Below are 13,963 nucleotides of genomic sequence, written 5' to 3' on the forward strand. Positions count from 1 at the left end.
CAGACAATTTGCACCCAAGAGTGCTCAGAGAATTGAGCGATGTCCTGGTGAAACCGTTGGCTGAGCTATTCAATCTCTCCCTAAGTAAGGGGAAAGTTCCCCTGGACTGGAAATTAGCTAATGTCATTCCTCTGCATAAAAAGGGTTGCAGGGCAGAGGCTGCGAATTATAGACCGGTGAGTCTCACATCAATAGTGTGCAAACTCATGGAAACACTAATTAAAAGCAAATTGGACACGATCTTGAATGAAGGGAATCTTCGGGATCCCAGTCAGCATGGATTCACCAAGGGTAGGTCCTGCCAATCCAATCTCATCAGCTTCTTTGACTGGGTAACAAGAAATATAGACTTGGGAGAGTCTTTGGATGTCGTGTACCTGGACTTCAGTAAAGCTTTTGACAGTGTCCCACACCGCAGGCTGCTAAGCAAGATAGAATCGATGGGGTTAGGAGAGACACTAACTGCATGGGTCAATGATTGGCTGAGTGGCAGACTTCAGAGGGTGGTGGTTAATGGTACCCTCTCTAAAACATCGGAGGTGACCAGTGGAGTGCCGCAGGGCTCGGTCCTGGGTCCACTCCTTTTCAACATATTCATAGGGGATCTGACTCAAGGGCTTCAAGGTAAAATAACACTATTCGCCGATGACGCCAAACTATGTAATATAGTAAGTGAATGCAGTTTACAGAATTATATGGCGCAGGACCTGCTTACGTTGGAAAGTTGGTCCTCAACCTGGCAGCTAGGCTTCAATGCTAAGAAATGTAAGGTCATGCACCTCGGAAGCGGAAACCCATGCAGGACGTACTTCTTGAACGGAGAAACTTTAACTAGGACTTCAGCAGAACGAGATTTAGGAGTAATCATCAGTGCAGACATGAAAACTGCCAATCAAGTGGAGAAGGCTTCATCTAAGGCAAGGCAGATATTGGGTTGTATCAATATAAGTTTCGTCAGCCGAAAGCCTGAAGTCATAATGCCGTTGTACAGGGCCATGGTGAGACCTCATCTGGAGTACTGTGTGCAATTCTGGAGGCCACATTACAGTAAAGATGTGCGCAGAATTGAATCGGTTCAACGGACGGCCACCAGGATGATCTCGGGGCTCAAGGGTCTCTCGTACGAAGAGAGACTGAACAAATTGCAGCTCTACACTCTTGAGGAACGTAGGGAGAGGGGAGACATGATCGAAACATTTAAGTACCTCACGGGACGTGTCGAAGTGGAAGATGATATTTTCTTTCTCAAGGGACCCTCGGCCACAAGAGGGCACCCGCTCAAACTCAGGGGTGGAAAATTTCATGGCGACACCAGAAAGTATTTCTTCACAGAGAGAGTGGTTGATCATTGGAACAAGCTTCCAATGCAGGTGATCGAGGCAGACAGCGTGCCAGACTTTAAGAATAAATGGGATACCCATGTGGGATCCCTACGAGGGTCAAGATAAGGAAATTGGGTCATTAGGGCATAGACAGGTAAGCAGAGTGGGCAGACTTGATGGGCTGTAGCCCTTTTCTGCCATCATCTTCTATGTTTCTATGTAATGTAGCTGGTTTTAAAAATAAGGTTTGGACAAGTTCCTGGAGGAAAAGTCCATAATCTGCTGTTGAGGGGAGCATGGAATGCTGCTGCTATTTGGGGTTTTGCCAGGTACTTGTGACTTGGATTGGCCTCCAGGTTCCAATATGTCTAGTTAGTTTGGCATTATGTCTATGTACTTTTAATATTGTAAAAAATAATTATTTTTGTATTTTGCCTAGAAATTTTGTAATAGGTGAGTATATCAAATTTTAGAACTCGAAAAGCTTGATGCTGGGCTGGATGGACCATTGGTCTGATCCAGTAAGGCTATTCTTATGTCCTACATCACTGCCGTCAAGGCTTCTTAGCACACTGTACCTTCACGTTCTGTTAAACTTGTGCTAGAGATAATATCATAAAGAAAACTGCCACAGCAGAGAGATCTGAAGGCATCTTATTCCAATCTAAATTCTTCCCTTCAATGAAAAGATAATGAAGGGTGACGACAGAGTGACATAGTAAATGGCAGCAAATAACAACCTGCCTGACCCATCCTGTCTGCGGGCCATCGGCATAGTAGACAGCGATGTAAACCTATTCAATATCCCCAGCCTTGATAAAGAGTGGCGAAACTCGTTGGCAATGGGGAGCGCTTTCTAGATGCTGGAGAAATGTGCTTGAAGCATGAAATAAGCTATTTAAAGTATTTTTATCACCTATATTTAATGACAAAATAAGACAGAAAGGGATGAATGAGGAATTGACAGACCTGATAAGTTAAAATACTTGAAAGGTCATTCTGATATCCCATAATAAGTTATAGTCTTGTCTCTGTTACACCACTGAGTTAGTGTATTTAATAACAAGGTGGCCAGAATTGAATGTGGCACTCTGTGCAGGTTCCACTTCTTCATGATTGCACACTATTATACTTAGGGCCTGTTTTACGAAGCCCATAGAGATTTAAAGGGCTTCGGGGCCATTGCCGCGCGGCAGCCACTAGCATGGCTTCGTAAAACAGGGGGTTAATCTCCGTCTGACCCTGCCAATATTGGAGCACAGGCCATAGGAATTTGCCCGGTACCAGTCCTTCTTCCTGACTACTGGAGATGCCATTGAAGCCTACTCCAGCCTTGATCCAGTCCTGGCGTTGGTCTTCTAACCTCTGAAGCTGTCATCAAAGCTCACACTAGTTATGAGGTCCTTTAGGGTTTCCTTTAATTGGATTGCATTCTTTTTCTATGTAGTGTTCCTTTGTGTTTATCACAGTCAAATCTTCTGTTCCTTAGGAGGGCATCCCAGGCATCCACCCCACCCCTTTCTGTGAAAAAGGATTTCCTGACTTGCTCAGTCTCCAACCCTGCAACCTCAGCTTATGACCGTCTGTCCTGGGGAAGTGGTATCTTCATTAATGCCACCCTAGAATATAACTTCTCAAAAATCCCTCGCTGGACCACCATCTGCCCCTCCAACTATCACCCTGTCTCCCTTCTTCCATTCCTATCCAAGCTACTCGAGCATGCTGTCCTCCGTCGCAGCCTTGACTTCTTTCATCCCAACCAACTCTTGATCCTCTACAATCTGACTTTCACCCCCTACACTCCAAAGAGACTGCCCTTATCAAAGTCTGCAGTGATCTGTTCCTGGACAGATTTAAGGGCCTCTACGCAATCCTCATCCTTCTTGACCTGTTTGCTGCTTTTTTAAATTATTATTATTACTATCAATTAATTACACACAAAGAATTAACGTTGAAAAGAAAATTAGAAACAAAGACAATCGATTTTCCATTGAAATGAAACAAAGAAAAATTCTGGCTTAATATATAGTCCACAATTAGGAGAACAAAGTAAGAAAATAGGAATCCCTTCCAGGAAAAAGGGTAGATACAAATAATAATAAAGAATAGAGCAGTTAACATTGGCTAATTATTAATAGACATGAGTTATCCTGCACTTTCCTAAGTGGCATCAGAAATCCCTTTTCCTTCTAAGAAAAAGCGCAACTGTTCTGGGTCGAAAAAATATACTTATTTTGTTGGTAGTTAATAAGACATTTACAGGGAAATTTCAACTGAAAGGAGGCTCCCTAACAAAGAACTTTAGATCTATATTGTAGAAATTCCTTCCTTTGGATTTGAGTCCATCTTGAAACATCCGGAAAAATATACACTTTTCCCTCGGTATTCGCAGGGGTTAGGTGTAGAGCCGGACCATAAAGTGTGAAAAATTGTGAATAACTTCTCGGCCAGCTCTGACCCACCCCCGCCTCCCTCCTGCGTCCCCGGAACCTTACCTGGTGGTCGAGATTACAATGGGAACTCATGGCAGCCATTCTGATGACGGCTCCTACCCCGCTTCACCGCTAGACCACCAGGTAAGGTTCCAGGGAGGCTTGGACGGCTTAAAAATAGCCAAAAATTGAAAATAGTTTTTTTATAAAAACAAAATCGCGAATAACCGAATCCGCAGATACTGAAACCGTGGATTTGGAGGAAGAAGTGAAGACTCTTTCACCCAAATAGAAAATCTGCTTTAAATTAAAATATAGTTTCCAAAATCATGTCCTTATCTTGAAGGAAGACGAAGGATACTATCAAAGTAGCTTGACTCAGAATTTCAATTTCAGAAGATTCCAGTACCTCCGAGATTCCTAACTGTGCTTGTTCTTCCTCTTCTTTCTTTTCCAAAATGGTTCGTTTTAGGAATTTTCAAGGTGGAGATAAAAAGTTTTTAAAGATCTCTCTCGAGGTCATAAATTTAAGTATAGGAAAATTCAGGCTCCTAGTTTGATTTTCAAGATTTTCAATTTTCCGTACATAAAAAGTTTTATCTGTAACTTGTTTATTAAAGGTTTTGACCTCAGAAATAGTTGTTCAATCACCCCTATTTTAAGAACATAAGAATTGCCGCTGCTGGGTCAGACCAGTGGTCCATCTTGCCCACTCATGCGGTGGCCCTCTGGTCAAAGACTAGTGCCTTACCTGAGACTAGCCCTATCAGCTTACGTCCTTGTTCAGCAGGAACTTGTCTAACTTTGTCTTGAATCCCTGGAGGGTGTTTTCCCCTATGACAGATTCCAGAAGAGCGTTCCAGTTTTCTACCACTCTCTGGGTGAAAAGAACTTTCTTATGTTTGTGCGGAATCTATCCTCTTTCAACTTTAGAGAGTGCCCTCTCATTCTCCCTACCTTGGAGAGGGTGAACAACCTGTCCTTATCTACTAAGTCTATCCCTTTCAGTACCTTGAATGTTTCGATCATGTCCACTCTCAATATCCTCTATTCGAGGGAGAAGAGGCCCTGTTTCTCTAATCCAGTGTTTTTCAACCTTTTTTGGGCAAAGGCACACTTGTTTCATGAAAAAAATCACGAGGCACACCACCATTAGAAAATGTTAAAAAATTTAACTCTGTGCCTATATTGACTATATATAAAGTAATTCTCTTGAATAGGAATCAAATAAACACAAAGAAAGTATTTTATAATTACTTTATTATGAAATATTAAGTAAACAGAATAGTGAAAAATTATAAAATACTTTATTCAGTGCGAAACCTGGGCCTGTTTGGCTGAACACAAAGCTGATATTCTGGCTGGAATCGAAGAAAGACACACACGTAGCTCTTCGTCAACAGCTCTCAGTCTCTCTCTGTATTTGGTTTTTATAGCATACAAAAATAGACAAATATACCCTCCATCCTTTTTATTAAACCACAATAGCAGTTTTTAGCGCAGGGAGCTGCGCTGAATGCCCAGCGCTGCTCTTGATGCTCATAGGCCCCCTGCGCTAAAAACCACTATTGCGGTTTAGTAAAAGGTGACCATATTGTAAAATATAGACAGCAGATATAAATTCAGAACTGTGCATAGTAAGTGAAGGGAAGTTTTCATCTCTGGGAATTTACCCAGTTAACTATTAAGTTATTTGGGCAAATTCCTTTGAAAACTGTGGTAATACTGCCTCCACTTTGCTAAATTTAAAATAAAATCATTTTTCCTACCTTGTCTGGTGATTTCTGGTTGCACTTTCTTCTTCTGACTGTGCATCCAATCTTTCTTCCCTTCTATCAGCCTGTATGCTTTCTCTCCTCCACACCTCATTCCCTCCCCCATCTTTTTCTTCCTCTCTCCCTGACCTTTCTTTCTTTTTTTCTGTTTCTCTTCTTTCCTTCTGTTTCCCTGCCTGCCCCCTTTCTTTCTTTCTCCTTGCCGTTCCCCAAGCCACTGCCACTGCCGCTGCCATCGGGGAACAGGACCCACCAATGGATAACAGGCCCCAAAGCCGACGCCGACGCATGCTCTCCCTGACGTCAATTCTGCAATCGGAGAGGAAGTTCCGCCCAGCCAGGCAGCGATTGGCTGGCCCGAACTTCCTCTCCGACTGCAGAATTGACGTCGGGGAGAAGAAGACTTATCGGCTCGATAGATTAGATCGCCAAGACAAAGTGAGTCCTGGGTGATCGACTCACTTTGCCTTGGCGAGCTACTGGCGCCCCTGCCTCGGGCCCCCTGTCAGCTCCGGGCCCCTGAATGCAGGACTGGTAGTACTACCCTGATGGCGGCCCTGCGGCACACCAGGCAACATCTCGCGGCACACTAGTGTGCCGCGGAACAGCGGTTGAAAAACACTGCTCTAATCTTTCGCTGTATGGCAGCTCCTCCAACCCCTTAACTATCTTAGTCGCTCTTCTCTGGACCCTTTCAAGTAGTACCGTGTTCTTCTTCATGTAAGGCGACCAGTGCTGTACGCAGTACTCCAGGTGAGGGCGCACCATAGCCCGGTACAGTGACATGATAACCTTCTCCGATCTGTTCATGATCCCCTTCTTTATCATTCTATTTGCCCTTTTCGCCGCCGCCGCTCATTGCGTGGATGGCTTCATCGATTTGTCAATCAGAACTCCCAAGTCCCTTTCCTGGGAGGTCTCTCCAAGTACCGCCCCGGACATCCTGTATTCGTGCATGAGATTTTTGTTACCTACATGCATCACTTTACACTTATCCACGTTGAACCTCATCTGCCATGTTGATGCCCATTCCTCAAGCCTGATTATGTCACGTTGCAGATCTTTGCAGTCTACCTGCATCTTCACCAGTGGCATACCTAGCATATGTGACACCCGGGGCCCATCATTTTTTGACAAATATGATTTTTAGTAACAATTCACATATCGCACAACAATAGTGTATCTAGGAAAAGGCAGCATCTTAAACATTGCAGTGAGCACTAGAACACCAACTCATACATTGTAAAACTAAACAAGCTAGATCCTGCACAGTCAATTGATCCTGTACAGTCGATGCTATCAGAAAGCCATGTCCCTTTCATACACACAGACAGATACACCTTCGCCCAATATGGAATAATCACAAACTAAAAATAGAAATATGTAGACAAAAGTTAAACTGAACCGCCAAGAAACCAGACTCTGCATACAATGTAACACTACAACACCACAAAAACAGTAATACATGTCCTCTAATACTGTGCAAAATATAAAGACAGTAGATGTAAATTTGAAAAAACTGATACATAACAATCAGCACTTTACAAATTAACAAATAAAAATAAAACAAATAATGAGAAATAAGAAAATACAATTTTATTGGACTAATCTCTGTAAGCTCGGTCCCCATCCCCGCAAACCATCTGATTCCATCCACACAAGCCTTGAATTGTTTTATATTGAACTTATTATAAAGTATATTATAAAGTATATTGAACTTATTATAAAGTATAAAAAGAAACAATATTCTGTACAATTGTCAATTTATAAATCAGCGTCTTCTCCCCACTCTTTCTTCCCCATTTACCTTCAGCGTCCTCAGCCCACTCTCTCTCCACTTTCCTTCAGCGCACGCACATAAAAACAAGCAAGTAATTTTATATCATTTTCATTCTATTCATTCATAGAAATTAAAGTCTAAATAATGCCAGTCACATAACAAAACATGATTTTACAAAAATAATTCCCTGCATAGTCAAGCCTGCAAGGATTACTAGATGTCTTTCAGCAGCTCCCCTCCCTCCTCCTCCTTACCTTCGTGGTCAAGTCAAAATGATCTACCAACAATAAAATTTTAAAAACACAAAGCACAGTGTATGTAGAGAAAATTTTAATTATCATTTATATTCCGCGGGTTTTCAAAGAGGTCAAGGCAGATGACTTTATGCAATGTCACCTCAGTAACAACTATAGACAAATATACCCCCTCCCTTTTTACTAAACCGCGATAGCGTTTTTTAGTGCAGGGAGCTGCGCTGAATGCCCCACGCTGCTCTCAACGCTCATAGGCTCAACGCTCATATATAAATTCTCAAAATGGACACATTTTGATCACTAAATTGAAAATAAAATAATTTCCTACCTTTGTTTGGTAATTTCATCAATCTCTGGTTGCACTTTATTCTTCTGACTGTGCATCCAATATTTCTTCCCTTCTTTCAGCCTCCTGTATGCTTCCTCTCCTCCAGGCCTCATTCCCTCCCCAAACCTTTTCTTTATTTCACCCTGCCCCCTTCTTTCTTTCTCTCTCCATGCCCCCTTTCTTTCTGTATGTCTGTCTTTCTCTCTCTCTCTTCGTGCCCCATTTCTTTCTTTGTTTCACCCTGCCCCCTTCTTTCTTTCTCTCTCCATGCCCTCTTTCTTTCTCTCTCTCTCTCCATGCCCCAATTTTTCTTTTTCTTTGTTTCACCCTGTCCCCTTTCTTTCTGGCTCCCTGTCCGTCCCCCCCCCCCCCGTTTCTTTCTCCCTCCCCTCCCCCATGCCACCACCATTGGGAAAATGCTGCGACCGCCGCTGGGGAATAGGCTGCCACTGCCGCCATCGGGAACAGGCTGGCTCCGAGTTCGCCCTGCTTCTCTTCCCTGCGGGGCCGACCAACTCTCGCCACCTGACGTCAATTCTAACGTCGGAGAGGACGTTCCGGGCCAGCTAGGCAGAATTGATGTCGGGCGGCGAGAGTTGGTCGGCCCTGCAGGGAAGAAAAGAAGGGAGAACTCGGCCGGCTTGTTCTCAATGACGGCAGTGGAAGCCTTTCCCCGGCGGCAGCATATTTATTCCCCGGTGGGTGGCCAGCTGTGCACCCCCTTGGGGCATGCACCCTGGGCGGACCGTCCCCCCCCCTTGGTACGCCACTGGTCTTCACTACTCTGAATAACTTCGTATTGTCTGCAAATTTAATCACCTCGTTCGTCGTACCTATGTCCAGATCATTTATAAAGATGTTGAAAAGCACGGGTCCAAGCACTGAGCCCTGTGGCACCCCACTGGTGACACTCTTCCAGTCCGAGTATTGTCCATTTATCCCCACTCTCTGTTTCCTATGCTCCAGCCAGCTTTTAATCCACATGAGTATTTCACCCTCGATTCAATGGCTCGCAATTTTCCGAAGTAGTTGTTCATGCGGAATTTTGTCGAATGCCTTCTGAAAGTCCAGATATACAATGTCGACCGGGTCGCCTTTGTCTATCTGCCTGTTCACTCCCTCGAACCTGAACCTGAGTTTCAGTTGATTAATTTTTAATGGAAGCCCAAGTGTTAGTGAAATAACGTTGGTACATACCAAGTGTAGGTTTTCTATTGCCAACCAAAGAGAGTCCAGGGTTACCACTGGCGGTTTGAGAAGCTGCTTGAGTTGGGTCGACTGAGACAGGTCTTGTTCTGGCCGCAGAACTCTTATCACGGCTCATGTCTTCTCCAAACTCATCACCGTTCTCCATCGGTGCTCCTCCCTCACTCGCCTTCAACAGGATTGAAAACGTTGAAGCTTCCGCCTTCAAACCTGCAAGCTGCAACGGATTCTCCCTCCCCTCCATTCCCAGGGGGCCCTCTAATCGGAGGTTCGTCACAGCCGCGTTTCTTGGCGCAGGGGGAGGGTCAGGTCCAGCAGGGCTCAGCGAAAATTCAGTGTCTAAGCTGAGCTTTTCCTGTGGCTCTGCAGCAGATATGCCCGACGCCGAGAGGACTGTAAAATAAGTTATTACAGTCTGGCGCGATGTGGATGTAGCAGACAGAGGTAGAGGGGTGATCCTCTGCCTTCCCCTTCTTTTTGACATCAAAAAGGTAAGGTAATCTGTGTTTGCTGCTTTTGATATTGGTAATCAATCACTGCTTACTCCTTGAAGGCTTTCTAATAATTTGCCCCCATTGTTCATTAATTAAAATCATCTCCTAGTCAGATCTAACCTATTTTGTTTCTTTCCTAGGTTTATAACCGGCCAAGAACAGCCTGGAGTTGAAGCAAAGCCTTTGGACATGATAGCTCCTATTTATTGAACCAGATCACACTTCCAAAGAAGTCAAACCCAAGAAAATTGGCAGGAAGCAATTATTCCATTAGGAAACTGAAATAATTTTAGTATAATTAAATGTACAGAGTTTTGAACTTTATTTCTGTTGGTTATTTACTGTCCAAGAGTTTTCTACATTAGTCTATAAGATTATCTTCTGGTGCACGGTACATAAAAAAAGGAGAAAATGGAAATTCTAGAACATTCCAAATAGGTTTAAACATTTGTAGAAATATCTTATTTCAAAATAAGGTGGCTATCCTTCAACTAATAAGAAGTTATGTTTTGCACAGTCAAGTCACACGTTCAAGTAGTGTGGGATCACGTTGCAGCATTTGTTTCACCATCTACCGTCCATCTTGCAATAAAGCTGTGCATCTGGGAAAGATTTTTCCTGAGGATTTAAACAGCACCCGCAAGAATGCCTGCTTCAGATTATTACTAAAGGAGTGCTACTCATTTATCTTTCACCAAATGCTTATTTGAAATTTCCAGCAGGAACAGTTGATTTCGCATTAAGGGCCCCTTTTACAAAGCTGCGGTAGCGCATCCCGCCTGGCAAATGTGATGCAGCCCATTCAAAACCTATGGGCTGCTTTGCATTTGCTGCACCAGTACCTGCCCTTGTGGCTTTGCAGTATTTTTGCAATAACCTTGTGGTAAACCATTCGGTAACTACTAGTGCTAATTTTGGGGTATTTATACTAAGCTGCTTTAAAAGGAGGCCTTAGTGCACCCTTCCACTGGTCTTCCCCATGCGCTAAAGCCATTTTTACCATAGCTGGAAAATGGCCAGTTTTTCTAATTAATTGTATTCCTTTTAGGCATTGATATAATGCTTATATGCCCCAAAAGGGATCCTAAGCAGTTTACATTATATGGTAGGCAGGTACGCTAAGGTCCTGATTCTATGAATGACATCAAGGATAGGCGATACTAGGCACCCTAGTTCGGAATGTCTAAATGAAGTCCACGTTCAGCCTAAATTGGTGTAGTAATTGACTATGCCATTGAAGTTTTTGTTTTTTTTAATTTTTAAATCAAGAGTTTCGTGTGGAACTTGGAGCAGTGCCTACCAACCCCTAAGTCAGGGCCTACCTGAAAATTAGACATGGTTAGGGGCAGAGAATAGGCATATGGGTTAGGCCCTGGTAAGATAGGCCAGGAAAACCCTGCCCTAATATACCTTCGCCTACTACAAGGCTGCCTAGTGACACCAAGGTATTGATTTTATAAGTGGCACCTAGAGGTTGATTGACAACTGTGCTGACCAGTGCTTATAAGTTAAGTGCTAGTTATAGAAACGGACCCTAAGGGGCTGATTCTGTACAGCAGGGCTGCCCAATTCTGGTCCTCGAAATCTACTAGCAGGCCAGGTTTTCAGGATATCCACAATGAATATGCATGAGAGAGATTTGCATATCAAGAAAGCAGTGCAGGCAAATCTCTCATATGCATATTCATTGTGGATATCCTGAAAACCTGGCCTGCCAGTAGATCTCAGAGAATGTAATTGAGCAGCTCTACTGTACAGGATGCCAGTCTCAACAGCTGGCTAAGTAGATGAGAAATCACACACCGGCATGCTATACAGAATCGCATCTGTCTTAAAGAACAGATGCCTTACCGTCCCCCGTCCCCCCCACCGACACTGGTTATAGAATTGCGCTTGCCTGATCACAAAGATCCCTTACTGTACGTTACTGGTTCCACTCATATTCAAAAGTCAGAACCTTTTGTGTTCAGTAGCACAAATCTCAGAAGGTTTTCCTGAGGTGGTCCACAGGGTTTAATTCTTAGTGTAACTGGTTTTAGGAAAGGTTTGGACAATTTCCTGGTCCATAGTCTGTTACTGAGAAAGACATGGGGAAGCCACTGCTTGCCCTGGATCGGTAGCATGGAATGTTGTTACTCCTTAGGTTTTGGCCAGGTAGTGGGGACCTGTATTGACCACTGTGAGAACGGGCTACTGGGCTTGATAGATCTTTGGTCTGACCCAGTATGGCTATTCTTATGTTCTTACATGAGCAATTAAGCCATTGTAACATCACTGGTGAGGTTGGCTCTGAGGCATTGTGGAATGAGGCGTTATGACATCACAATCTCAGTTCCAGAATGTTGCTCTCATTGGGGTTCTGGAATCTTGCTATTCTTTGAAATGCTGGAATGTTGCTACTCTTTGGGTTTTGGCCAGGTACTAGTGACCTGGATTGGCCACTGTGAGAACGGGCTACTGGGCTTGATGGTTCTTTGGTCTGACCCAGTGAGGCTATTCTTATGTTCTTATAAAATCCGTTATCATTGTTGATTGAATCTCTAGGAACCAAGTTGGGTATGTAGCAGATAATATCCAGATGTTAGACTGTTCTTGACTCACACCCCTCTTAAATGATCTGTGATCTCATTGAAATTGGAGAAGATGCCAGTCAAGAATGAGATAAATTAAATGCAGAGAACGTAGAGACTAGTGCTGCCCGATTCAGGAAAACAATTTCGATTCGATTCGATTTTCCTGCCCAATTGGGTGTTTTTTTCAAACATCCTGGTGGGTTTATTTTATAGCCTCTTCACCCCCTTTGCCTTCTCCTAACCACACTGGCGCTGTAGTGTAAACAAAATAAACAAACAAAAAACACTTTCCTCTCTCTCTTAAATCCTAGCCAATGTTTGCGGTCTAACACCAGCTCTGGCAGGATACACGTTTCAAATCTGACATATTGTAATCACAAAATGGAAAATAAAATTAGTTTTTCTAACTTTTGTTGTCTGGTCATTATTCAAATCTTGTTGGTCCCAGGCTCTGGTTGTCTTCCGATAACTTGCTTGCCATGGTCTTCTTCTTTCTTCTTTCTCCCTGCTAACCATCCATCTTCCATCTCTGTCCTCCCCTTCCGTTTCCCTTCCCTCCTCCGGAAGTCTGGCATCTTACTTTTTTTTGTCTCCATCCACAGATCCACCTTTTCTTAACTACCCTTTCATCCAGCATCTCTCCCTCCTTCCCCACCACCCCAGGGCCCACCATCTCTCCTTTTCTTTTCCCAACTACCCTCCTATCCAGTATCTCTATCCCCCGTCCACACCATCCCTTGTGTCAAAATTCTCTACCTTTCTGTTCCTTCCCTCCCTAAATCCCATTGTCCATCATCTATCTCCCTCTCCTCTATTTTTAGACCCATTATTTCTTCCCCTCCAAAGTCTGGCATATGCACGTCTCTTTGAACCCCCTTCCCCTGAAGGTCTAACCCCCCCTGAAGGCCTGCACCTTCCCCTTGAAGGCCTGTACCCCCATCCCTGAAAGTCTGTCCCCCCCCCTTGAAGGCCTGCCTGTTCTCCCTGAAGGCCTATGCCACCATCCCTGGCCTGACCCCTCTTTAAAGGCCTGTTCACCCCTTAAAGGCCTGCACACCCCCCCAAGGCCTGTCCCACCCCCTGAAGGACTTCCCCCCGAAAGACTGCACACACACCCCCAGGAAGGCCTCCATGTTGCTCCTGGCCTCCCTGAACCATTTATCTTATTGCTGGAGCCTGCAGCCGAAGATCGCAGTTACAGCGTCTTTGTGCTCTGAGCTGTTTCCTCTACTGCGGTCCCGCCCCTCCTCTGATGTCAGAGGCAGGATCGCAGTGGAGGAAACAGCTCAGGGCACAAAGATGCTGTAACCGCGATCTTCGGCTGCAGGCTCCAGCAATAAGGTAAACGGTTCGGGGAGGCCAGGAGCAACACAGAGGCCTTCCCAGGAGAGGGGGGGTGCACAGTCTTTCGGGGGGGAAGTCCTTCGGAGAGGCCAGGAGGAAGCCGGACTGCAGCACTTCCTGACTGACCCTCCCTCCTCGCCCTCTAAAACAAGTGCGGCAGCGGCCGGCCAGCAAGAGCAGTGCTGCCATTCCTGCTTTAGGGGGCGAGGGGAGAGGGTCCGAATCGGGAAGCCGATTTTTTTTTTTAATTTAAATCGATTCGAATCAATTCACCCTAAGTGAATCGGTGAACCGATTCGAATTGTGAATCGGGCAGCACTAGTAGAGACCATTATTTTTTCTTTGGCTAGTTCTTCACTACCTCAGTGTGCTCTGTGGATCACAGGTGATCAGATTTTGAGTTACTTTGGATAGATTCTTTAGTTTTCACCCTAAAATTTCAGAAGTAGTAAAGA

General features: G+C 44.4%; 1 protein-coding gene across 3 annotated transcripts in view; it reads left to right on the plus strand.

The window, feature by feature from the left end:
* The window catches only part of TCHP (trichoplein keratin filament binding), a 93,671-nt gene extending 83,756 nt beyond the window's left edge, over nt 1–9,915 (plus strand). For all 3 annotated transcript variants that reach the window (XM_033955887.1, XM_033955888.1, XM_033955886.1), the window contains exon 13: nt 9,732–9,915. In XM_033955887.1, the coding sequence (XP_033811778.1) occupies nt 9,732–9,764 (33 nt within the window). In that variant the 3' untranslated portion in view covers nt 9,765–9,915. The remainder of the gene's footprint in view (nt 1–9,731) is intronic.
* The last annotated feature ends 4,048 nt before the right edge of the window (nt 9,916–13,963 follow it).

Source organism: Geotrypetes seraphini, chromosome 8 (assembly GCF_902459505.1).
Source record: "Geotrypetes seraphini chromosome 8, aGeoSer1.1, whole genome shotgun sequence".
Lineage (NCBI taxonomy): Eukaryota > Metazoa > Chordata > Amphibia > Gymnophiona > Dermophiidae > Geotrypetes > Geotrypetes seraphini.